Below are 27,851 nucleotides of genomic sequence, written 5' to 3'. Positions count from 1 at the left end.
GTTATTGAATAAAGTTGCCATTTTTATTTTAAAAATAATATTTCACAAAGTCACGTTCGTAGTAACAATCTAGAGGATGTTAAAACCAACATTTTTACTTCACAGCACAAAATAGCGGCTTTAGTGACTCAAGTACAATATTATCAAATAATACATCAGGTAAAACTAGTTAAAGTAATATGTAATCAACCATAATTCAAATATGTTACAGCGTTTTTAACAAAATTCATTTCTTATATGACGTTTTAAATATATATCCTCCTAGATGGCAGCACCACCTGGAAATTCGTTTATTTACACATAACAATTTAAAGGCAACGTGAGACTTATTGTGCTATATACGCCGTCTCAAACACTAACCTAACTTTTATAATGAATGCCAAATACTCAAAGTCAACTATTATAATTTGAATATTTATTATTCCTTCCCGTAAAATAACCGCATCCACCACATTTGAAAGCTATCGATTTCACATGCAATCACCCTGAGAAAAAAAAAAGCTCTGTGGTGACTTCTACACTGCCAAAATTTATATTTATGGCTCTAATTCTAACATATTAATTAACCATTAAATAAGAAACAATATAATGCATTATGACTATCAGTTTAATTAATAATCTTAAAACACCTCAATCAAATTACCCTCACTTATTTTTTTTTCAAGAGAATGTTTATAGAGAACTTAACCTGTCCTTGTACGACAACTTTTCCATCCTGGTAACTCTTCTCTGAACTCTTTCCAGCAAAGGAATGTCCTGTCTACGATAAGGATCCCAAGATTGAACAAAGTACTCCAAACGTGCCCTAATCAATGACATATATACTGGTTAGACCTGTATTTCTTCAATGTTTCTGTAGATACAACCCAAATTCCAATTTACCTTGCCATAAGCAATAGCACACTGTTTGGATGGTTTAAGAGGCTGACCAACCAGAAAATCAAAATCCTTTTCTTTCATATCATTGCTAAGGTTATTCCCATCAAATTTATCGTCAGTATTATAAGTTTTGCTATATTTGATTTACTGATGAGTCCCAGAGTATCCCACTTGTGGCTTTATCCTAGTTTCTCTGAACTCCATTTATAAAACAATGTTTTGTTCTATTTAGTCAGTTTCCTATCCAATGAATCAAATTATTCCTCACACCTAAAAGAGATAATTTTAGAAGCTTTTATGTGACATCTTGTCAGATTTTTTCTGGAAATACAAATACACCAAATTCACAATGCCAAATTCATGACATATTAAAACGGTTATGTTTGTGATGTATGATATTGAAGTTTATTTAGCTTTCAAGATCCACTGTCATTTAATTTGTGTGGTATTACTTTATAAACATTTCAACTATCGCCAATGCATGGATATATGATATTATATGCTGTTCATAGATGATATGTGCACTTAAATTATATTGTTAATTAATGTAAATGTTTTATGGAGAAAATAAATACAATTAATCATGAACTGCATATTAAATCACTTTTAATTTGAAATACATTATTATAATTTTACACATTTCATGCAACAGTTATTTCATGGTTATTAACTGAACAGTTTCGATAATAGATGAAAAAAGTTGACATTTGTGTATACTTACTTAAACTACATAAATACTTAACCAACTACATGTTCCAATATGTTAATAAGGTCTTAATTATTTGTACATTATGTTATCGGTGTTTGTAACCTAATCAGCACCTTAAGTAACATATAGATAGAAATGGCTGGTACAGTAATCCTTAATTCTTAACTATTTATCAAGTAGATGACAGCCAATCACCAATTTTGAACCATATTGTATAACCCACTATAAGCTCTTATAATGCATTCAAACCTGGAGTTATGTGAAATGTGTTCAGTAACATAGTGGTGAGACCATGTATTCATAAACCTGAAACTAATTTAGCAGATAGAATAAAATATTTAATTTTTACAAACAGTTAAAGTTAGGATTTTGTTATTTGAGTCTGGTTTATATTCTTTACTTTAAAATGTGTTTTTTAGGATATTTCAATCTTACAAACTGTTCACATTTAAATTTAATTATTTGAGTCTGTTTTCTCATTGTTTACTTTGAAATGTATTTTTTAGAATATTTCAGTCTTAAAAGATGTTAAAGTTTAGGTTGTATTATTCTAGTGTGGTTTTTACTGCATACTTTGAAATGTATTTTTTTACAAATTTCTTCTATCTTACAAGCTGTTAAAGTCTATAAATTTTATTGTTTGAGACCAGTTTCTACTGCATACTTTTAAATTTGTTTTTAGAATGTAAACTCATGCATGTACCACAGGATGTTGAGGATTTACTGTCTGACAGGCTATTCAGAAAATATGTTACAAGTTTCTGAAAAATACCCAAATAATTTTTCAAAAATAATTTTTGGATATCTTCCACATCTTCATCCATGTCTTAGAAATTTGCTTTATAAATAATCTTCCAATCTACAGATTTAATAACTAGTTTAATAAAGTCAGTAGCCAAGATACATAGTAATTAATGTGCACAGTATTGCAGTTACGACCCTTTAAAAACAACTGTCATCATCAAAGTTACTTATAAAAATGAGCTACTTTAATTAGTCATAGAAATATATACTGATAAACTTCCATGGGACAATAACATTTAACAACTATGATTGTCATATGAAAATAACCCAATAGCCAGCCTCACGAAACACCAATGTAGCCAGCGGTCACTCAATGTAGCTTTACAGAGCCATAGACCAAATGGTATATCTTGAAGTTATTAGCCCAAACACCGTAACTAGTGTAAAAATAATAATAAAAACCCAAACAAAAATCCTTTATCACTTACATACATAATCTGACAATTATAAAACAATCATTTATAAGCCAGTTAGATCCTTCACAGTGCAACACCTCCATAAGTCAGCTAATATTAGTTAAAAAGTACCTAAATGAAAACACAAACCCACATGCGATTAACTCATTGAACAAAAGAAAACATCAAACTGAGTGTATTTACAAACTCTGACATGGACAGGCAAACATATAAATTTTACAAATGTGAACACCAATGGCATATAATGAAAAGTTGTCATGATGACCTAGTGATAATTTATAGAAAATTCATTTGTACTTTAAGCCTACACAACTACTGCCTATGGCACATTTTTTTTACAGCCATTATGAACTTTGTACTACCTCAATGACCAGATGTTGGTTTATTAAAATATTTGTGTAACAGTGCCTTTGTCATTTTTTTTATTCTGATGTTTTTGCACATGAATTGGGTTAACTAGAACAGACAAACATGTTGCATTCACTGTTTAATATATATATGTGTATATATGTATATATAAACATTCATGGAAAACACATACACAAGTACTTCTTTTACACTCTCTTGTTGAACAATATAATTTAATATTTTCTTTTAATTTCACAAAGATATTTTAACACTTGCTAACAGACATTCAAACGTTTATAACAAAATTAAAATTTCAATATAAAAATAGTAACGATACTCAATGTGACAACTAGAGCTATATAAATGTCACATTTATTTGGGTTTTGAGCATGCTCTGTAAGGCCTATCATGTTGCAGTAAGAAGAAGTTATCAATAGTTTTACTCATACTTCAAAAGTTTTGCATGTTTTGCCATCGACTGGTAACCCATTTAAAGAAGAAAGTTTAAGTACAAAAGGGAAAATCCAAATTAGACTAATAAGGTTATTTAATACAAGACATAGTTATTTCGATAACAAGGAAACTGAAGAAATCAGTATTAATTCTATATTTTATAGGGAATCAGGAGATATTCTGAGATTAACAAGGAACAAGGAAACAATAATATTGATTCTTAGTATATCATTTCAATCTTTCACAAATATAAAATGTTATATAACACACAAAGATGAATTTATATATCTTTAAAATACAATATATATAAATAAAATATTTCCAGCCAGCACAATGAAAACAGATCCTTCTTATGTATAGTTTCACAATCCATTACAATTTTACAGACCTCATCATGTTTTTTTACACATTTAAGCTTATCACTTCCAAATTTTATAGAATTGATCCAAATTTATTGTCAGTATAAATGTAACAGTTCAACCAATTCAAAACCTCTCCATAATACAAAAGTTTAATTAGTGTATATATATATATATATGTATTTGTTTGTATATTTATACACATATAATCTTCTTCATAAATATTTTACTTTTTTCTTTGTTTTTTACATCTTTACAGGTATCAAAATCACATAAGAAAAAGATGACCAATGTCTTTCAAAATTTGTATTATAGTTTTCTATAAACGTAATAATTAACAAAAGGTTGGAACTACTACTTATCAGTATTCACTTTTCTTACAAGCAATAAAACTGGTAAAAAAGTTGCCGGTGAGATCTGTTCCTTTATCCCAGGTTTTCTGAGATCACATGTGTCACGTTATTTGAATATCAAAATTGTGCTACATCCTCTGCATTTCCTGTCATTTAGGTCTCTGTAACTTAAAAGCGCCTTTGGTGAGGACCATCTACATTAGCTAAGAAATCGGGAACAAGCTTTCTTCCAGCGACACTGAGTACACCACTGCTCTTTATTTTCCATCCCATAAACCTTTCTACACTTGTGGACCTCAGAGCGACCTTTTCTCTGTGTGGGAGAGCCTTTTATGGTAGGTGACAAAGATTTAGGACTCAGTCGCAAAGTACTTTGGGGACAAAGCCTGCAGAATCATTAAAAGATTACTGTTTTCAACAAAGCCTTATTTTCAATATTTATAATGGCTTTATACTTTTACATATTATAAACCTACTGGCACACAATGGCTCTCATACTCAGCTGGATGACCTACCAACATTATAAATGGACAAATCTCAATAAACACATTTCAGAGAGCAGTGAAGGCCTACTAGGGGGTCCTCCAACCCCATAGCAAATGTTTGAAAATTTAAGTATATTTAAGGTAAATTTCAAGTTTATTCAAGTTAAGTTTCAGAAAATTCACTAGGTAACAAAACATATGATACCCCCCATAAGACTAATTTATAAATCAAAGTTCTAACATCTGATCACTACATTTGCACTTCAGATCATGTGTTGCACATATTCATCACAACATCACCAAATCTTCAGAACATTTTGGGCATTACATAACTTCACAATGATAAGTTTGGGTTTTTATGTTTAATCTTAGTACTTGTGACAATCAGTAAGTTCAATAAGTTTCACAGAAACACAACCAACTTTTAAAAACAGTGATTGCACAAATATTGGAAATTGTACTTAGTGGATAAAATTTATAATTTGGAAAGTGGGTGAAAAAAATCTAGATAGTTGTGAGGTATGCAACTTGTATTAACTACACAAGGTGTTCAAATTTTGAAAAACAATAAATAGTTCCTTACCATGTCACTTGGAGCACTGACAGCATATGCATGAGGTTGCCAATGAAGAATGGGTTGGAAGTTGGAGATAGTGTCTGGATTTGTTAGAGATGTTTGACTCTGGTCTCTCTGATTTTTCAAAACAAAACATCAGTTGTTTTAATGAATCATAAGCAAACAAAACAGCATAATAATAAGGGACGGAAAATATTATTTTATTACAGTGAGGATAACTAGTTGTGAAACTTAAGATTTTTATACAAAAGCCTTTAAATTATTTAAGGAGTACTGACACTAACAACTGAGTAAGAAGATAACAGTATTTCAGAAGGTACAGTCTGTATCTTTACATATGAAACCTTTCACTAGTGGCCAGAGATTTATACTGTTTATTATTCAAGTACAATTATTACTTCATGTTTTTCACGTAAATAACCCTGGACTTAAATCACTATCTTCAGGACTTATGATTACTTGAGAGAATGATTCAGAGGAAAGCGCACACATATTAAAACAATCAAATAACGATATACAAGTTAACAACTTCAGATATTAATAATGAATACATAATACGATATACAAGTTCAAGTTAACAACTTCAGATATTAATAATGAATGAAATTTCATTACATTACAAAAAAAAACAGAACAGCCAATTATGGCAACACAGATATGTTTTAATAAACTGCTGGATTTTTACACTAATAGGAAAATTATAAACTCTTTTAAAGAAAATCTCTAAAAGTCATACTAAATAACTCTATGCCATTACTAGGAGTTTTCTGTTTGTTTGTTAATGAGAGACTTAAAGAAAACACTGCTTAAAAAGTATTCTAAATGTCTCATGTTACACTTAATGATGTTGGAAACTATTTCATCAACAAAGAATTAAACAAAGCAAAAAATTCCTCTTGTCATATAAAAACATAGTCTTGTCTTTACCTCCTTCTGAGGTTCTCTATATTCTGGGTTTTCATGGGGAGGTTTCACCATATCAAGGTGACTAAGGGTAGGGGCAGATGAGGTATAGATGTTGGCTAATTCAGGAGATGAGAGAAGGATCTCAGGGCTAGCACGTGGAGGAGTTGGCTTTTCATCTACTTCAATTTCTGTGTAATAGAATTCTTCTTCGTGGTCGTCGCTGAGGTCTGAGAGTTGATTCTTAGAACGACTAAATGAAGAAAATACCTGATTAAAAGCAGTAAAACCTGTTCTCTTAGCTCTGTATATCTTACTTGAAATCCGACAATTTCAACAGAAAGCACGCTATTAGGATGATTAACAAAACTTTATAAAACCTGAAAGTAAACAAATTGTAGATAAAAAAAGATTTAAAATATTTTAAACAAAACCAACTGTGAATATAGGAAGTGTAGTTAATTTTCCAATGCTTGTTTAGTAATAACGAATTCAAATACATACAAAAATCTGGAAGTTTACAAAAACACACATATTTGAACGTGGTATCTATACAATAAGTAATATATGCATGTGTAATGCATGGAGCTATTTTACGTTCTTAACACCGTTGGCCAAATTTCAAATGACATGTCTTTTGGAAAAGAATAGTTCAGTAACTTCTTACTAGACGTCAGCACTTACCGTAAATGACGCATACGAACGTGTTTCTCCACATCTTCGCACAGATAATACTGCTTGCCGCAGCCGGGCCACGTACATTGGAACACAGTCCGCGTCTACAAAATTCGGCCAAGAAAATATCTTTCACAAAGATGATGGAACCACAATCACAGAGCCATAAAATACATCACACTTTTTTTAGTTCAAATTATCGTTTCTACTAATTAAAATATTTAAAACTGAGATTCAAATTCTGAAATTACAAAACAAAAACCACAAAAAAAAACGTATTTCGTCTTTATTTTTTGCATATCAGTATTTCCTTTTCGTGATAAATCCTTAACTTGGATTATATATATTACGTGTGAGAGAGGAGGGTTGAATATTAAAATATCTAATCAACTCTGCCGCCTGAGTGATCTAATTAAAAACAAGGCTGGCGTTTAGTAGAAGTGGGTCACATATTTTCGAGTCCACATAGCCTCGCTCTACATGTTGTGATTAGGGTAATTAGGTTTTCTCGATGTAAGGCCGAGTACTTCCGACACGAGGCCGATTACTCTGGCATGTTTTGTTGTTGTTGATTTTTTTAAAATCATTTTCGCAGTTTAGTAAAATAATCTGGTTTATATATATATATATATTGATAGTGAACATTACCAACGAAAAGGTTAATGAGAAAGAAAACAGCTCCAAAACAAAACTTATTCACATGTGAAAGTTCAACAAAACAATTAAATAGAAACTTGACTTTCTACTAAAAAACTTGCTTTACTGGGGGTCAACTACTAAGGTATGAGTTAATTTTTTAAAAAAATTCTTACTCTGTATCATTGTAACTTCTTCTCGGCCCTGTAACTCATACGTCGCCCCCTATAATAATTTTTAGTAAGGCCGAATTAACAGACACACATAAATTACGTCTTAGCATATAATCCATATATGAACTGGAATGTATATGGGGGAAAGGGGGGTGCGACGTCGGTCTTTTTTACCCACCTCCAAAGCTTTTTGTAAAATGGTGCTCCTGACTACAAAATGTCAAAGTTCATTTATTTCTGGCCAGGTGGCTAAGGCGCTCAACTCGTAATCTGAGGGTCGCGGATTCGAATCCCCGTTTACCAAATCTGCTCGTCCTTTCAGCCGTGGGGACGTTATAATGTGCAGTCAATCCAACCATTCGTTGATAAAAGAGTAGCCCAAGAGTTGGCGGTGGGTGGTGATGACTTGCTACCTTCCCTCTAGTCTTTTACTGCAAAATTAGGAACGGCTAGCGCAGATAGCTCTCGTGTAGCTTTACGCGAATTTCAAAATCAAACAAACAATTTATTTCTACTCTAAAAAATGTTTTTTTCTGGTATTATGATTTTGAAAGAACAATATACAGGTAATTTAATCCAGTCACTAAGGATATTTTACTTCGTTTCTATTTTCCCTTTCTTTTTTTGTATATATAGGTCACTCGTGGAAATATGAGCATGTTTTTTGTTTTTCCTGGCCAGGAATTTTAAAATAAATTCGCCCCAAAGCACTTCTAATCTTTTATTTCCCTCTCACTTGTTTGTGGTAATAAGTTCCTACAAATACTGCAACCCATCTACTCTACCCTGATCTCAACTAAGTGAAGTTTTCTGTGATTCAGTTGATTGTTCGTTCTCTCAGCTAAGAAAAGTAGTCGCGAAGCCATGAAACAAAGACACTAATTACTGATGCATGATGTTTTTACTCGCTGTGTACTTATATAAAAAAATAAACCACCCTGCAAGTAAATGTAAGGAGACTTTAGGCCTAACGTTCTGGGTCAAAGTCCTCGATAAGCCTCACTGCCAAACTGGGGCACGTCTGAACACCATAGTATATAACCCTAACAACATGAGTTTAAAAATATATATATGTATATATGTACATAAACACAACATATATATTTGTATATAGTAGTACTGATTCAGTAAGTTAAAAAACATACATATTTAACGTTACTTAGACGCATTTATTACATAATATAAGACATATTAATTATCATTTGAGAAAATAATTTGAACAAATATTAAAAATCAGCTTTACGTGATACTTGTTTGATCGGTTACCACGTAGTAAATTCTACTGTGTATCACGTCTGCACTACGCCACGATTACCACATAATCAACTCTACCGTCTAATCGTGTCTAAATTCATCGTAAAACTTGCCCAAAAAAATTACTTCCCACTACTTTTGTTTCGTGAAACAAGTGGGCACGTGACATGTGTCACGCATTCTCTAAGAACTAAGAAACAAAACAATAACTGATGAAACGAACAAAGCTAATGACACTCGAGATCCTAAAGCTGAGAAAGTTTTTTTTCAACAGAAATCTAACAGAAGTAAAAGGAAGTCGTGTTACTTTTACAGCCTAATCATGTGGTCTTTATCTGCGATGTCTAAACCGGTTAATCGAATACTGAAAATAGTGTTTCCTGGGCAACCTACATAGGCAGGAGTTGACGAACTGCCGGGTAAACTAATAAGAAATTAAGTTGCAAAGTGTTAGCTTTGATTTAAATGTACTTAACATAAATGACAGAGAAAGTTCTAAAACAGTCTACAGCACTGGTTTTCTCACGGCTTTATAACTGTCATAAATTCGATGAGACTTCCATTACATACAAAACTTATAATACAGTTTAAGCCAATCAGAAAACAGGTCATAATTAACTTGAAGGTAACACCGTTTAACACTTCGAAGTGCCCAAAATATTAAAAATGGAAGATTCGTGCTATTTTGTTGCTTTCTACAAACGTTTTAATGCGAGTGTTTTAGTCGGGCGTGTTGTAAACAATTATTTTAAAATAACTATTCTACATAATTAGCAACTACGGTTGTCTAAACAATGATTCGGTGCGATTAGCCTAGAAATATGAAACGATTTCCAACTGAGTGCCTATCTTGAATTTTGACGTCTTGTTACACATAGTAAAACTGGAAAACCAAGTTCGTTTCATAGCAACGGCCCCAATCTAAACCAAAGAGGGGGGGGGAGTATTTAGGTAGCTAGGCTGGAACCGCCTTCCGTTTAAAATTAAGTAACTTTCAAAACGAGGTCTTTCAACGCAGTGAGATTTAAATATTCTACATATTAGAACTGTAATAACATTACGACATACCGCCGGCCGGCGTGCTCACTGTCACAGCTCGCCGGCCGGTACAGAAAATCTGGCTTTGAGCCAAAGAAAGAAATTTAATGAGACTACAAATTATAAACGGTCGAAAGAAGGAACAAATCTATATTCCAGAACTACGTAATCGGCAAGAAAAGTATATCAATAAGGTTGAAGATACTGGCAGTCATTCACTGATTATACAACAAATTACGTGGACTTTAATGTTTTAAACATTATGGACCTGACCCCATTGAAGACTGTTTCTATAACCCATTTTGTTTCACAAAAGGGCTGTTTTGTCTAAAATAACAATAAGAAAAAAAAACAACTGATAAAACATGTATCTAGGAGTACGACGGGATATTTTAGAACGTACCACGTCGAACCACGAATCTAGATCTTTCGAATCTGATTACGTTACACACAACTGAAAAAGTTGATAAACAAAGGCTCATTTTCACGAGGAAAGCGAACTAATTTAAAAATTATTCATTATGTAAATACATGACAACGTCATGTAAGGCCTGACTGAGATATTTAGTTTTTAACCTGTACGTTTCCCGGTTACGGTTTACGTAGATAACGCTGAATTAGTGTTGAGAGTGAAAATTAAAACAATGCCCTATTGTCAGAATTCTTGTAGATTCGTAACTACTGCTGAAAATATACTACCCATATCACCGTACTATGAACAAATTAAATTTAACACGGATTTTGAAATATATATTCAACAATCTCTACCCACGATTTCAGCTAAAACTGGGGAAGAAAAAATCGTCATTACATCGAAAGTTTGATATTTAAAATAATTATTTTATTTGACGCCACGCTGAATTAAAATCAAGTGCCTATTGCTAGTAAGATCCTCTTCTATGCTAGAACAAAAACGATAAAATTTTAAAATCATCATAATACATGGCCAACCAACCCCTAAGTTTCCTTGAGTCTCCAAGTGGGTCAACGGTAAGTTAGCATACACAAAACGCTAAAATCCGATGTTTCTATTCCCTCGTAGTGGACAGCGCTCGGGTTATAGTCCATTTGAGTATCTATATGAGAAATAAACTTTTTTAACAAGAAAATTTCGCCGTAACTCGACAAATTTTGGAACCGTTAAAGTGCTCGAAGGACAAATTCGCTTGAACCTGTTTTAAAACAGCGTGAAACGCCAGAAAATCAGTTTAACAACCAACTAGTAACAACTGTTTTGTAATTATTTATGATTCATAAATTACATTTTATTTATGACTCACAAACTGTAACGTATGTTTCTTTCTGAATTTCGCGCAAAGCTACACGAGGGCTACCTGCGCTAGCCGTCTCTAATTTAGCAGTATAAGACTAGAAGGAAGGCAGCTAGTCATCTCCATCCACCGCCAACTCTTGGGCTACTCTTTTACCAACAAATAGTGGGATACACTGTAACATTATAACGCCCCACGGCTGAAAGGGCCAGCATGTTTGGTGTGACGGAGATTCGAACCCACAACCCTTGGATTACGAATCGAGTGCATTAACCATCTGGCCATGCCGGGCCCAAAACTGCTGGAATTCCTCCACTAAATACAAAACATTTTATGAATACACATATATTGTTGTATGGTTGTAGTTTTTTTGGCTGGTCATCACATGTCCCAATTGCTTTTAATAGTCCATTTCAAGTAACATATTCTTTTGACAGTTTACCTTCACAGTATGCCTACTTATATTTGTCTGTTTGTTCATAATTAAGCACAAAGCACAATGGGATATCTGTCCACCACAGGTATTGAAGCCCAGTTTCTAGCAGTGTAAGTCCAAAGACATACTGCTGTACCATTGCTGGGAGGCTTACTTGTACACTGCACACGTATTAAATTTCATAGTGGGATTGACCGTGTTTGGTGCGACTCTAACGTATGTATAACCATCATCTGGGGCGTAGATCTTAGGGGGGATGGGGTATATATCCTCCCTTCATTTTAGGTGGGGGTATGGTGCATACAACCATCCCCCCCTACAGTTGGGTCTGTTGAATTGTTTTATTGCATCACAGGACTACAAATTGTGTGTTTGTTCTTGAGATTCTCGTGTTCTTACCAATCGAATTACATAATTAGGCCTAGATGTAAGATTTTTTTAGTAGCCGAAATGTACATCTTTAATACAGGCGTGCTTCTAAACTTTTCGATCTAAGCGATAGTTCGTAAGTATTAATCAGTAGGCCTAAGTATACATGCAGGTATCGTGGCAACAAGATTACTCTGTGACTGCATGTTTACAGCTTTCAGGTTAACGTAATCAGAGATTACCAATTTGTAAATTGAACAGTCCACATACGTGGTCGCAAAAATCATTCCCCCCATTGGGTGTAAAAAATCTACGCCCCTAACCATCATATTACTGTTCACGTAAATACGATAGTTTTTTAAACTTTAGTTGTCTATCTATTTTGTTAATTTATATATATATATATATATATATCAATATAATGAACGGGTCAAAAGTGGAAACCTTCAGTTAGCAAGAAGGATATATGGGTTAGGCCTAATGACGTCATCGTTACGTCAACTGTTGTGTGACGTTCACTGAAAAACTTTGGGAATTAATATTTCAGAAAGGAAGAAGGTTCATTAATCAAACGGAAGCACAATTTTGTTTTGGTTTAATAATGTTTTTGTCGTATCTGTTGGTGATAAAAATTTCAAGATACGCCATACCCTTATATTGTAATAAAACCTTGGCCTTCTCGCTAACAACCAACACATTTCTCAACCTCCCAGAACTTTATCAGTGTTGGACTTTAATAAATACCACCAACGTTATTAATAGCTCTCACTTCTGTCTTTCCTTTTTTTTCTACGCATATGAGCTCTGTTGTACATGAGATCCACTGGGAATAAGTCCACTGTAATCAGCTCAAATGAAACACAAGAAACTCATTCACCTATTAGTTATAAGAACTAACCAGTGAAAGTAACTGTTATTCACTTCAGGAAGTACTCCTTAAACGAAACTGGTTAGTTTACAAGGTAATAAAGAAATGGTAATAAGTGTGGTTGTGTACGTAAGATCAGTTTTTATTTCTGTTCGGTTATCGAATAATCCATTATTTTTATTTCAACTCAACTGGTTTACCACGTGCAGTCAAAGTTTGACTAGTACTCTATAATACTGATAGCAACATCAGTGCCTCTATAAATATTTAACCGACTTGGAATAGGAAAACTTTATTCTGCCTCTCTTCTAAACCCACATTTTATTAGTGCCGCGAAACGATATTTCAAGACATAAAGACATTAATCCATGCAGCTCCAACGTGATCTATATGGAAACTTACATTTGACCTTTCATGAACGGAAACTACGCGGACTTTACAAAACCAAACTATATGGTGCATTTTTTAATACATATCATTCTATATTATCTATACATTACTGTGTAGTCCAAAGGTCAAATGTAAGCTAACTGCTTGCTAAGGTTCTGATAAATCACGCAATAGAGAATGCTGTTTTATCAAGTGCTGACCCCATGTCTATGACGTAGTCGTTAAACAGAGAGCAACAGGGAAAACAGCTGGTTGTCAGGAAAGATCGGAACTAGGTTAAATCAACTACTGTTACTTTTACCGATGAGTCTGCGTGATGGACAAATTAATGAAGTTCAACAGTCATGTTTTCCCTTATAAATCAATTCTTTATTAACTTTAAACCCAAATGGTACTTGTGAGAGAAAAACAACAACAACACAAATTTCAGAGTTGAATCAATATATGGAAGTTTGCGTTTGTTGGAAGTTAAGAAAAAATTATACCTGGTAATAAGGTTGGCTCTTCTAGTGCAAAAAGAAATATGCTTTATAGGTTTACCAGTTAAGTGACATGTTCAAGGGTCTAAAATGCTAAAAACCTGATATCGATACCCTTGGTGCATACAGTGAACGGGACCACTGTGTAGCTCTGCGTTTAAGAGCAAACATATTTTCAATTTTTTGTTTTCCGTTTCTTTGGAATTTGTTTGTTTTGAAGATTTGTGTATCCTAGATTTCTCCAGTACAGTACCCCCCCGTTAGCTGATCGTGTTTGATATGTAAACTACACAACTTCGTCTTGTTAACATAAATATAGCGTGGATCATAAGAACTTATCTGGGGAAGTGGGGTTGTTAAGGCAAGTGCACACCCTTTTCATACACACACAGACCTGCCTGTTCAAGAGGTTAAGTTCATGTCTCTTTCAGAGTTACTTGTATGAACTTTCACACCACTTCGCGTTAAAACGACGCTGTACACGGTGTTACTAAGATATATGGCTCCCTCTAGAGACGATTAAAGTAACTGTAAGGGTACCATATCCTCATATAATTCATGTATATCTAAATATACACATTAGTTCTAAAATCAACTTAAATTCTACGTACTGATTCGAATAAACGTTCAGATGTACCTCTACCGAAATTGTATAATTACGATGTGAAAACCGGGTGCTTATTGTGGGTGTACAATTATTAGGCAAGTTTTTCACAAGACCTATATTTGAAACAGTTTGTGTACAACAGAAGATATTATTTCTTGAAATACATCATTTAAACGATAAATTAGAACATCATTACCAAATTATACTCTCATCGATCGAAGTACGATTCATGAGTTTCAAGCGCTCTCTGCGCGTGTAGCAATTATATTTTGTATGAACAAGGGTAGTTTGTATTCCATTTGCTCTTTAAAAAAGAACAGTTTTACCTCTTTTTTTTTCTTATCTGTGTAGCATTATGTTTTTATTTCGGAACGAAATACATACGTGCACACACACACATACATACATACTGGGGCAAAGACCTCTGAGAAACAGTTCCCCCCTGAACGATACACGAGGTTGCATAACATGAAGCGAAACAGAAATTAAGGGGTAAGAGCAGGTGCTTGTCGAAATTAATACTTATACAAGTAAGTATAAGTGAATCATCACTGCGTTTCCTATTATAAACCTTCAAGATACATCAATCCCCCCTCCCACTTTTAACTTTCGGCATTGCCAGTCAAGGTTAACAGACTTCTCAGATATCATCAGTTCGTTTACCCTTGCTAGCAGACGCTCACCTTACATTTCCCTGAAAGAGATTCTTCCATAAAACCAACTGTCTCGTCCATTTCAATGCCCTCATCCGACACTTGGCCCGAGGAGGCGCCATTCTGCTGCGAGGTGACGGTTTCCATGGCAACAAGAGGGCTAGGCGGAGAAGGTGTAGCTGTCCTTGTATCGGACCGAGGACTGTCCCATCCTTGAAAACCGGAGCTAATGCTACTAGTCCAAGAATACGCATATGAACCTACGCATCAAAACAATTACAACAGAATGTGATAAGAACACGGTAACATATATGTATGTGTGTGTGTATTTATATATATCACCTGACAGAAGAGAAATGCAATGACATTACAAAAACTCATACGTTAACTGAGAAGGTGGTAGTTGAGGACACTTGTTTAGTTTACGTCCATGTTCTGACGTATCAGTACAAGTATCTCCATCAAAACTTCCAGTTAATTCAGGTTCATTAAAACGTACACATACACTCGTTCTTGTAAACAACAAATACCTGTTACAACTGGTAAAGCATTAGAAACCACTAGGCCTAACATCTGCGATAAAAAAATAAACTCCAAATCTCTCGGCCTCACAACCACATTCCTCTCAAAATTCAGTTTCATATTGAAAGTCAAAGGCGTGTAAATAGAAGTATCGCTAGACACAAGCCCCGATTCTATTTGACAGTGCCCTAAATCCCTGGTTGGCGTCTTTAAAAATCATAAGAGAAAACCTCATCAATATTATAGTATAACGCAGAAAATTCGCGCATATATGGAGCCGAGGCTTAAACTTTTAAGCACCTAGGAACGCTTCTGCGTATAAAAATAGCTTTTCAGAAAGGTCTTGTCTTCCACATGCCAATGCCTAAAAGGGCCTCTCGAACAATACCTTAACTTGTCAATTAGACTAGACGATGAGAAATAAATGATTCTCCAAAGTGGGGAAAAAATGTAGATTACGTGATTTTAATCACAATTTCTAAGCCTACTGATTTTTAAATGCTTTACCAGCTTCGGTCGTCTAAACTGCAGCGTATTATCACCAACAGTTGGCGTTATGTTTATCATAAATTTTAAACCAACTGTTACATTTTATTTATCTGAAGATATTTCTCCGTCTTTCGTTATAGATTTACTATTATATTATAACGAAAACTGAGCAATACTTCATGTTTAAATCACTACGAATTATTATCCTACATAGAAGTGTGGTACACTTTCACTCAGGCAACACAATACTCATAATACTTAAATATACGAACTGAATATTTTACAACGATAAACGCTTAAACCAAAACTCGTGTTGTTTTTAGCTTGTTTACAGCACGTGCTTTAACTCCTAACCGGTTACACAGTACGAAGAAGCGGTTGACGTCGAATGACGTAAGTAAAAACGGAAAGATAAAGAAAGAGGGAGTAGAAGACTAGAAGTGGTTTCATTTCCGATGCACTAAGAATTAGTTATGTAACGAAATACACAAAATTCCCAGTGGTCATTTGGGTCAGTGTACATAACAATTTTGAGGATGAATCAAATTGTTAGGAGGATTTGACACGACTGTGGGTACATAATAACTGATGTTGTATCCTGTGACAAAAAAAAAAAAAAAAGATAGAAACGCTATATTTAACTTCAGTCTTGTACGATAACCAAATCTGTATAAAACTGTGACGTACAACAGGTGGTATCATTACAGTATACGAGAAGTCTTGTAAAAAATATATATTAATAATGAAACTATATATACCCTCGAAATGATCTAAGTTACTGGACGTTCAAACAACATCGAAGAAGTTTCAGTAATTTCCGTTCCTGAGTCTGTCTAAAAACCGGTTCCTTTGTTTTACTGTGCGCTTGCAAGTAATACAGTTAGTTCTATTTTACTAGCATCTATTATTATTTATCTTTTTTATTTTAAGATATTCTATTATTTTGAGAAGCAAAGCACACAAATGTTTAAAAGTATTCAAAACCGGTTCTTTCATTTACTTTACGGATAAGTACAGTTCAGAAAGGACACATCACGTGATGGCTAATACCTTTCACCATGATTTCTAATATTTCTAAACGTAATCTCCAGTTCGCGGATTCGAATCCGTCCCAAGATGATACAGTGGAAAGTCTACGGATTTACAACCCTAAAAATCAGGGGGTTCAATTCCCACGGTGGTCACAGCTGATGGCCTGATGTGGCTTTGCTATGTGAAAAACAAACACACCCATCACCTAACATACACTTTCATCCATGGAAGTGTTATAATGTTTCAATCAATTCCACTTCTCGCTATTAAATTATATGCAGAAAGTTGGCGGTGGGTGTTTCTGAGTAGCTGCTTTCCTTCTAGTCTATTCAATTCTAAGTTAGAGATAACTTGCGCAAATAACCCTCGAGTATATTTGCGCGAAATTATACAAACAAACAATATTTCAACCTCTATAACAAACAAGTAATTTTTTAAGGGGGATGAAGGGTGAGGAATGCCGGAACCCCAATGTAGCTCCACCATCTTCACTTAGCAATTTGTTGTTTTTATTTTCCTACTAAAATGGTCTGCGCTCAGTTCAGGCCATCACGCATGCTCTGTGACGATGATCAGTGAACTTTATCATCAACGCCCCAGTATTACACGATAATTTGTACATGTTGGACGCATTGTCGCGTGTACATATCTGTCAGTGGTAGTTCTAGGGTCGTGACTCACATTCACGGAACTAGCTTCTCCATGGTTAAAATAAAATCAGGTTGTGTTATTAATTCTTACCTACACATCTGATCTGAGAATTACTTTAAAAACTTAATAATAGTTACAGTTTTCTTGTTTAATCGTATCCACATAATTTTTTTTTTCACGAAATATTTCAGGATCACGACTATATTTGTTGTATCCTGTCCAGCCTGGTATTGTGCGAAAGGTCTCATCGACACTGGATATTGCAGATGTGGTGGGGTTGACAGAGTATAATATGTTTATTTTGCTTTCACTCATGGGTTCATGGAATTGCTTGGTTGGCATTGGTGGTTCTAGGTTTGAGACTCACTTTCATGTACCTTATTTTTTAGACTTTTAGCACAAAGTCTGTCCATGTACTGTTCCTAAATAATATTAATAATAATGATATAACATATCACCTTTTATTGGATTTTCTTCATCTCTGTGGACCACAAAAAGACCTATAGAACATGTTGCCTTTCCCTTTCCATAATCATGTATCCTTTCAAAGGATTACTTGAAGGAGTACCTCAGAGTTGCTAGTAAGTAGTACCTTGGACTACAGTTTAAAAACCACCAGACCAGAGGAAAATAGCTCGTAGGAATCCCTTGAACAAAAGACTGAAAACAACTGGACAGGATGAAAGTAGCTAGCTAGGAATTCCCCTGATCCACAGATTGAAAACCAGTGGACTAGAAGGAAGTAGCTAGTGAGGAGTCCTGATCAATAGAATGAAAGCCACTGGACTAGGGAGAAATAGCTAGTTAGTAGTCCTGATCTATAGATTAAAAGCCACTGAACTAGGGAGAAGTAGCTAGTGAGGAGTCCCCATGATCTATAGATTGAAAGCCACTGGACTAGAGGAAAGTAGCTAGTGAGAAGTCCCCATGATCTATAGATAGAAAGCCCCTGGACTACAGGGACATAGCTAGTTAGGAATCATCCAGCCACTGGACTAGGGAGAAGTAGCTACCAAACAACTGCTCTTGAGTTACTGTCACATCACTGATAGTACCTGTTTCTACAGCTCCTTAGGTTTGTGGCCAGCTTTTGCACTGGTGAAACTAAACACATGAAAAAAGAAATATTTGTGGTTAGCCAAACTGTGCATTATGAATGTTATGTGGCCAGACTAAGCAAGTTGTTCCAACAGGGTAATATATTACATAATTTTACATGTATAGACATATGTATGGTGGTAAAAAATGTCACACCCTTGGATAAGAAAAGATAATCATTCATTCAACATTTTTTGTTTTTCTAAATCCTGTTTTACATTGTATGCATTTAATAGTGTACTGTATATGACTGGTAAATTATATGACAATTTTAATATATCCAGCAGTCAGCATAGTGGACAGTGGAGTTGAGGTTAAGTGGTTCATGTTCCATTACTGCAAAAAAATAAAATGAAAGTGCTCTACACATTAAAGTGTCCGTGCATTATTATTGTAACAGTTAAATCCAACTATTCAAGTTTGGCATTATTCGGAAAGTTTGGTTTGACAGTGGGTAGCATTGACAGCTGCTTTCCCTCATGTTTGTTATTTCAAAATTAGGAAGGGCTACGCTCTGGTCGCCCTTGTGTAGCTTTGCCCAAAGTCCAGCAAAGAAACAAAGGTAATTTTTTGCAAGTCTGTTACACTTGTCACACATCTACTCAGGTAATTACGTTTGGTAAAAGAAAGTGAGTGCTGAGAGTGATGTACAATACAACACCAGGTATAGCAACACTATGTCTGTTTGTCTGTTTTGGAATTTCGCACAAAGCTACTCGAGGGCTATCTGTGCTAGCCGTCCCTAATTTAGCAGTGTAAGACTAGAGGGAAGGCAGCTAGTCATCACCACCAACCGCCAACTCTTGGGCTACTCTTTTACCAACGAATAGTGGGATTGACCGTCACAAATATAACGCCCCCACGGCTGGGAGGGCGAGCATGTTTGGCGCGACTCGGGCGCGAACCCGCGACCCTCAGATTACGAAGCGCACGCCTTAACGCGCTAGGCCATGCCAGGCCTTAGCAACACTAATCACTTTAAAACAAACTGCTCACACCGACCAGCCAGTGCCACTGTACTTACCAGTAGACTATGAAAGGAAATTACAGACTTCTATGTTTATAAAAGGCTGGGCTTTAGACTCACCACACAAATCTGGGGTGATACACTACTCCTCTGGTAAATGTAAAGTTCAAATTCTAAAATCATTTTCTTGAATTAAACCAAAGTTTATGATACGTAAAACTGTTTACATTTAAACCTCGCTATCACTTTAATAGTGTGATATATTTACACTAAACCACTTTATTGTTACATCTTCTAATGTAATTATACACTAAACTACCAGACTAACACAAGAAGTATGGTAATTACTATTAACACACAATGCTCACAACAGGATCCTACTCAAGTAATTTACTGTTCATTTTATAAATGTAGGCTTAATTATTCTCCTTGTTGCTGATAAACTATTCAAAGCAATATCTTTGCTGAGGTAATCAACACCAAATTGTTTTAAATTAGTTCTCTATGATTGATTGTAGATGAATATAAAGAATATTAACAGAATTACGAAGCTATGTTTATTATTATTTAATAGTTGTCAAGATTGTGTTGTTAGTTTAGTAAACATATATACAGGTTTAAGACTAACGTGTTTACAGCTGTACATGTTATTTTGTGTTATTAAACTTAGTATACCTATATATAGATTTAGGGCCATGAATCCAAGACGAGCTTGAATCTCGTTAGAATTTTTTTTTATTCAGGCTACCTACGAATATAGCTGATCAACTGATGATCTAATGGCTTCTAATTGTTATAAAGGCTGTAGTTTTCTGTTGTGTTAACTGATTGCATTGTATTTCTTTAACCGATTTGTTTTTCAAGTTAGGCTTCATTCAGTTCTGACCTTAAAAGTTTACTTTCTTTTGATGATGAGCTATCAATAACATAAATTATACGAGTCACAGCCGTTGATTTAAACACTTGTATTATCTAATTTAACGATCTCAATTACACCATTAATTGTAAATTATAATTTTTAAAATAAAGTCGGCCTATCACATAAATTTTCAATGTGGTTTTTGAAGAACTAAAATCTAATTCTGTAAACAAGTGTCCGGGGAAAACGGAAACCCTTCGCACTGTTTACCGGGGTCGATGTGCGGCTCTGGATCAACAAACGCCCTTCCCTGAACTTGCCCTTGCGAACGTGACGAAATATTCTGTAGAGAATAATTGCTTTTACAAGCTATATAACATATTTAGAACTAAGAACATACAATATTACAGCTTTTTTTTTCTCATGATAAAACTGTCAGACTAACATGAAAGACTCTATGGCATGGAACTCCAACATATAAACACGCATGACTTGAGGGAATAATTTCATGTAAGCACCATTAACAGGCTTTCTCAGGACCACGCCACCTACAATGACAAGAATCTATGAATAATTGAAAATATTTTATTCATAACGACACCGCGTAAACAAGCAGTGAAAGATAGGCGTAAACTTCTATTTTATTAACTAATGGCTGTGTGCCAGTTGTAAATGAAAATTTATTTAAATATTAAAACATATAATGCGAAAATTACGTCTGTGGTAGACGTGAAGCCGGAAATCAAATTCACATACTGCGATTACTTAATGGAATCAAAACGTAGATAAATCAACTCGTAAAAACCTTAATCGCTAGAATGTTATAAGAATTGAACCAGCTTCTTCAAAAGTAAATATGCAGTTTCGTCCACGGTTACGCTTCAAAAGATAACAAAAATAAAGACTGGAAAAGTGAACCTGTCAAGGTTACCTCTCTAGAATTATAATACATAAATACGAAACAACACCTTTCCTGGTTAAAATTACACAAAACCAAACTAAGCCTGGCTCTCACGTGAGGCATACGAAAACAAACAAGGGGACTTTCTTCACCGTATTCTTGATACCCACAGTGCTGCCGGGTTTGTCTTTAACGAATGTAAAGACAATTCCTACACTGCTAAAGTCTATCGCACCAAACATGCTCGTCCTTTCAGCCCTGGGAACGTTATAATGTTACGTTCAGTCCCACTATTCGTTAGTAAAAGAGTAGCCAACAGTTAGCGGCAGGTGGTGATAACTAGCTGCCTTCCCTCTGGTCTTACACTGCTAAATTAGGGACGTCTAGCGTAGATAGCCCTCGTGTAGATTTGCGCGAAATTTGAAAACAAACAAACACTGCTAAAGTTTTCTATCTTTCAGCCTTCATTTCAGGCTGTTCTGTATAATTCACAATGTGTGAGGAATTATTACAATTTCTGTCACGTGAGAAACGTAACTGTGGAGACTTGGAACTTTAACCTCACATACACTCCAGTGGCTACAACAAAAGCAGCAGATTATATATATAGCCTGTGGGTAAGGTATTTCCCCACCCCACCTCTTTTTTTTTTCTTTTTTTAGCAGACTCCTATACATAACAGAAGGAATTATTTTGTACTCTTGCGTTACCTTGCCCTTAGCAAAATAAGATTAATGGCACGTTGCCATAACCCCTCTGTGTGGAGATGACGAGAAAACATTTTAATGGTAAAGACCCGTTTTCCTGGAGGCTTCTGTTGTGATTATCCAGTCAAACGGAAAAGCATCAACTGGAATGGATGCTCAGTTCAGTTTCCCTCTTTTCAAAATATAAGGTTAAGGTACAATTCAGGGAAATTTAACAGTTAAAATTAACCCTTAGTTTAAATTTTCGTTTATTTTTTCTCTTTCCCAGACAGTTATATAAACATATTTAGTCCCCCAGTAATACAGTAATATGCCCCGGACTTACAGCGCTAGAATCCGAATTTCGAAACTCGTGATGGGCAGAGCACAGGTAGTCCATTATATAGTTTTGTGCTTTATTACAAACAAACATATTTAGCCCCCACGTGGGACAGCGATACGTCTGCGGACTTAAAACGCAATAATCCGGGTTTCGATAACCTTAATGGGCAGAATACAGATAGCCTTGATTAGTTTTGTGCTTAATTACAAACAAACATATTTATCGGACACAATTATACTCCCTATTATGAAGCAAAGAAATGTCTAAATTGTAATTACGGCATATTAATATACAATACAGGTAAGCTAAACGCATATTTTTTTTTTTTATCACAAAATGTTTTTTCTATATCATACTTTATTGTGCTTTGATCCCGGCATGGCCACGTGGATAAGCCACTCGACTCGTAATCTAAGGGTCGCGGGTTCGAATCCCCGTCCCACCAAACATACTCGCCCTTTCAGCTGTGGAGGCGTTATAATGTGATAGTCAATCCTACTATTCGTTGGTAAAATAATTGCCCAAGAGTTGGCGGTGGGTGGTGAAGACTAGCTGCCTTCCTTCTAGTCTTACACTGCGAAATTAGGGACGACTAACGCAGATAGCCCTCGTGTAGCTTTGCTCGAAATTCAAACCAAATCTTATGCTTTGTTTCTATAAAAAAATATTGTAATGTGTATATTTTCCATAAAACGATTATACTCACGTTTTCTTTTTTTCGTGATATAGTATAAGGATAGAGATCTCCAAATTTGTTTATTTAAAGTTTTGTTCGTTTATGCATTTGTTTGGAATTAAGCACAAAGCTGCACAATGGGCTATCTGTGCTCTACCCACATCGAATATTTAAACCCGGTTTCTAGCGTTGTAAGTTTGCAGACATACCGCTATGCCACTGAAGGGGGGTGTAAAGTTTTGACCAATACATCTTGACAAGTGATGTAAAATCCAGCTTTTTTTAATGTTTTAATTTTAACATACAATTCACTTAAAATTCACATATTCTGGGTGTTTTTTTCTTTCTCACAATAATCTTAAAACGTTATGAAATTCCCGCACAAATATTCTGTATTAAATAAAGCGCAAATATTAAAATTTTGGGGTTCATCGTTGTATGCTTGGAATCAACCAAAGTGTGGCGCTCACACTTTTCACTCTTCAATGGAGGTCGTGTCCTTTGGTGATTTAAATGTTCAAATCCATTTAAACACATCTTATTTATCTCTAACACTGTGAGCACTTGACTTTATCAACTCTTAGCTGCTAAAGTAACTCAAGGTTATCAAATGGACACACGAAGCAACATCAACATGACTAGGAATACCTAAGGCTACACAGTTAGATAAACACATGCGAGTGTATATGTGTTTGTGTGTGCATTTGTTTAACGAATCTCGCAAACTTAAAACGTGAAACCTCTATTCAGCCGGCCTCGAACTAAGTTTGTATGACATTCAAAACCGGTTTTCATATAGGTTGGTAAAAATATTATTGTAGGCCTACCTACAGTGGAAATAAGGACGCACCGAATATAAACTATGTTGAATTTTATTCCAAGGAAATCAGTACTAATGAGATGAATTTAACCAAACTACTTACAATGTTACTGATTATAATTACTAAATATATTCTTAATTAGAGTACGAAAACAAAAAATTATTATAACTCAGCAACTGATATAAATATCAATACCACAGCCCAATATTTGCTTAAACTGTCACAAGAAAATTTCTTAGCATTTTGAAACAACTTATGTAGAGGACACATCACCGAAATTTCTTTAAATAATGTTTAGTTACTCTACCGAATTTGTATTAATTTATACGATCATCTTGTCTAAAGTTCATGAGACAACGTTAATTTCTATAATCAGTATTTGAATAACATTAGTTATAGCAAGTTAAAACTGAAAGGAAAACAAACGTTTTCAGTTACGTTGACAAACTGTTTAAATGTCTCTGTTAAACATGTAATTTATACCTGAGTCAGAACGGCGAGGGACTTAGGACTACAAGATAAACTCATGAGCACCATAGCAGCAGAACAATCATTCATGACGTCACTATCGTCTGTTGAACTCGGTCGCCTTTTTCGTCCGCTAAATTGACATAAAGAAAAAATCGTCATTTCGATTATTTAAAAATACAGATACAATTAAAAGACGAAAATTATTGTTAAACTAAACATTATATTAAATACCAGAGGAAAAACAATATACATATACAATATTACAAAACACTTTTAAACAATACATATACAATACTACAAAACACTTTTAAACAATACATATACAATACTACAAAACACTTTTAAACAATACATACATATATATATATATATATACATACATATAGACACACACACACACATACTACAAAAGCACTTGAATAACCATTCCAATGTCGAGAAAGCAAACCTATATCAAGTGGTATTTTAAATAATGGAAAAATAAGAAAAAAAAGACAAAAACATGATAATTTCTTACTAGAACGTATACACCCAATATATACAATAATTATCTGACAGACAGGTATAAGATTACGATTTGTCGTGTGTCTCTTAGATTTAAATGTTGTCATACAACATTGGTTTTGTTTTTTGTTGTTTTTTATTTCGCATAAAGCTACTCGAGGGCTATCTGCGCTAGCCGTCCCTTATTTAGTAGTGTAAGACTAGAGGGAAGGCAGCTAGTCATCACCACCCACCGCCAACTCTTGGGCTATTCGTCGGTAAAAGAGTAAAGTCGAGTGCCTTAACCACCCGACCATGTTGGGTCCCAGCATTGGCAAGCAGACAAAATTTTACACAAAACCACTGAAGACCTTTTGCTTGAAATCTAATTTTTATCTATCAATAATTTAATTCTTTGTTATATATATATATATATATAGAGACACACACACACACACATAAAATATTAAACTGGAAAAAAAACAGAATCGTTTTGATTAAATATTCCAGTATTTTAATGTTTTGCTTTTTTAATATTTTTTTCTACATGACCTTCATGCCACAAATCGATAATAGATATTTTTAAAGGACATATATCGGTGAAATCATTCTTTAATTATCAGAAACGATTATTGGAACCTGACCGAGAACAAGTTTTTCTTATAATTTGCTCCACGCATCTATGAGAATAAAACAAAGAAAAAATTGCAGAACGTTACAATCACACAGAATAAAGTAACGATACAAAAAATTACACAGAAAATTATCTTCCCTAAAAAATGTGATTTCTGTTTAACAATTTAGTTCCACTTTTCTCTTATTTGTAACCAAACGACTGTTATTATATTTCTATCCACGATGATACTGTATCATTATCAGTTTGGTTGATAAGCAATAAACTTACAATAGGAAACAGGGGTCGTGCAGGTGGTTACCTTTACGTAAGGATATTGAAAGGTTTATCAATAATTTTACCACGTGCAATTTCACAGTTGCAACACAAGATACAAATTATGAACCTTACGACTCATCACAAATTTTGAAACATTTAATTTGGTATATTTTAGTTACAACACGTATTCTCAAAAACTGCTAGACTAGAGACCCTTAATGGCTTAGCGATAAATCTGATGGCTTCAAATTCTAAAACCGGGTTTCGATACTTGTGGTGGGCACAACACAGATAGCCCATCAGGTAGCTTCGCATTTAACAGCAAACAATTTGATTGGTTTATTTTGAATTTCACGAAAAGCTGCATGAGGGCTATTTGCGTTAGTTGTCCCTAATTTAACAGTGTAAGACTAGAGGGAAGTCATCACCACCCACCGTCAACTCTTAGGCTACTCTTTTATTAACAAATAGTGGGATTGACTGTCACATTATATCCTACCTTACCAAATTTGTGTCCTCTAGACCTACCATTTTCAACATTAAGGATGAAAATATCAATTTCCTTAACAGTCTTAAACACCTCATTCTCATCCTGTCTTAACTCTTCTTAAGAGGAAAAAAGTTGAGATATGAACCTGGCTGTAAATGACAATTTTCTCACCCCAAATGTTTTTAGTAGCCCTCCTCTGAGTCCCTTCTAACAGTTCAATGTTCTTCCTAGTACAAGAAGCCCAAGACATAGCACTCGAAATGTAGGCTCACCAATGATGGCATGGACTTGTATTCAATATTACTGTAGACAGAATCTAAAACCCTCTGTGCCCTGCCACAAAGAACAGCACACTGCTTACATCTAGCAAATTCTCTACACTTACGAAAACAACCTTTAAAGCATTCTGAATATCCAGATAAACCAAATCCACATGTATACCATCTAAATAAGGAGTAACCTCTTCAGAGAATGGCAAAAGAATGTTTCCCTACTGAAATCATTAGGATATAATGATGAAAAAGTAGAAATTAATAATCCAGTCATCTCAACTATTGGACATGAACATCCCTGTTTCATCCTTCAACAGTTCTACTCCATTCCTAACATTGTTTATTTTGACACATCAACTGATAAAGAAAACTATTTTCAACAAAAATTGTCTCCCTCAAGATCCAACATTTCTCAGTCTATATGCCTGAAATTAAAACTTCCATAATTATAACCTCTGTAACAACTTATTCTTTATATGACTAGACAATTTGTCATTAATTTCACCAGTTTCATCGGGTGATTTTGAAATCCAAAGAAAAGCTTTCTGCTCTAATAACTAATAAACACAAATAGATTCAACTTGAACAGAACTCAAATGTTACAAGTCATTTCTTCCCTCCCTTCTCTTGCAATCAAATACTCAATGATCTTGTGCTTCAAAAGAAACTTCTGTCACCAAATCTCTGCATTTAACCAGGTTCCAGATATTTCCAATATATCAAAACCTTGTCTTCCAACCAGTGCTCTAAAGTCACCTGTTTTTATTTCTCTACATCCAATTTACTGTGCTCCTTACTACAGTAAGAGTAAACAGTCCAACCCCTAACCTATTTGCATTTAAATCATCTATTTCAAAAGGCTCCTTTTCCAAATCACCAATGCAACCAACAAAAGATGCTCATCTTCTTGCAAAGAGCATAGCATCAGCTGTAGTAACCTAAACAATGTCATTCCCACAGTTAAGCCAGTCTTGCCAGTATACTCGACATAAATCACTGGTTTTGTTTCTTTAAATGCTTTTATGAATTCCTTGTGCTTGTCAAGTAGTTCCTTTGACTTACC

The 27,851-nt window shown here is 34.6% G+C and overlaps 1 protein-coding gene across 3 annotated transcripts; it reads right to left on the bottom strand.

Moving 5' to 3' along the window:
• Window positions 1-745: 745 nt before the first annotated feature.
• On the bottom strand, window positions 746-24,783 carry LOC143243690 (zinc finger protein 704-like). Of its 3 annotated transcripts, none has more exons than XM_076487330.1 (6): window positions 24,664-24,774; window positions 15,166-15,395; window positions 6,971-7,065; window positions 6,311-6,539; window positions 5,390-5,497; window positions 746-805 (listed from the first exon to the last, which is right to left on the bottom strand). In XM_076487330.1, the coding sequence occupies exons 2-6, from the start codon at window positions 15,280-15,282 to the stop codon at window positions 761-763; spliced, it is 594 nt and encodes a 197-aa protein (XP_076343445.1). In that variant the 5' UTR covers window positions 15,283-15,395; window positions 24,664-24,774; the 3' UTR covers window positions 746-760. The 3 variants fall into 3 exon arrangements, with proteins under 3 accessions (XP_076343445.1, XP_076343447.1, XP_076343448.1); XM_076487332.1 differs by lacking the exon at window positions 24,664-24,774 and adding an exon at window positions 16,357-16,447; XM_076487333.1 differs by lacking the exon at window positions 746-805 and adding an exon at window positions 1,471-4,707 and having other exon boundaries at window positions 24,664-24,783.
• Window positions 24,784-27,851: the final 3,068 nt, after the last annotated feature.

The sequence above is a fragment of the Tachypleus tridentatus genome, unplaced genomic scaffold, assembly GCF_004210375.1.
Source record: "Tachypleus tridentatus isolate NWPU-2018 unplaced genomic scaffold, ASM421037v1 tig00006160_pilon, whole genome shotgun sequence".
Classification (NCBI taxonomy): Eukaryota; Metazoa; Arthropoda; class Merostomata; order Xiphosura; family Limulidae; genus Tachypleus; species Tachypleus tridentatus.
The sequence above is the reverse complement of the archived record's forward strand: the minus strand, read 5'-3'. Positions and strand labels throughout refer to the sequence as shown.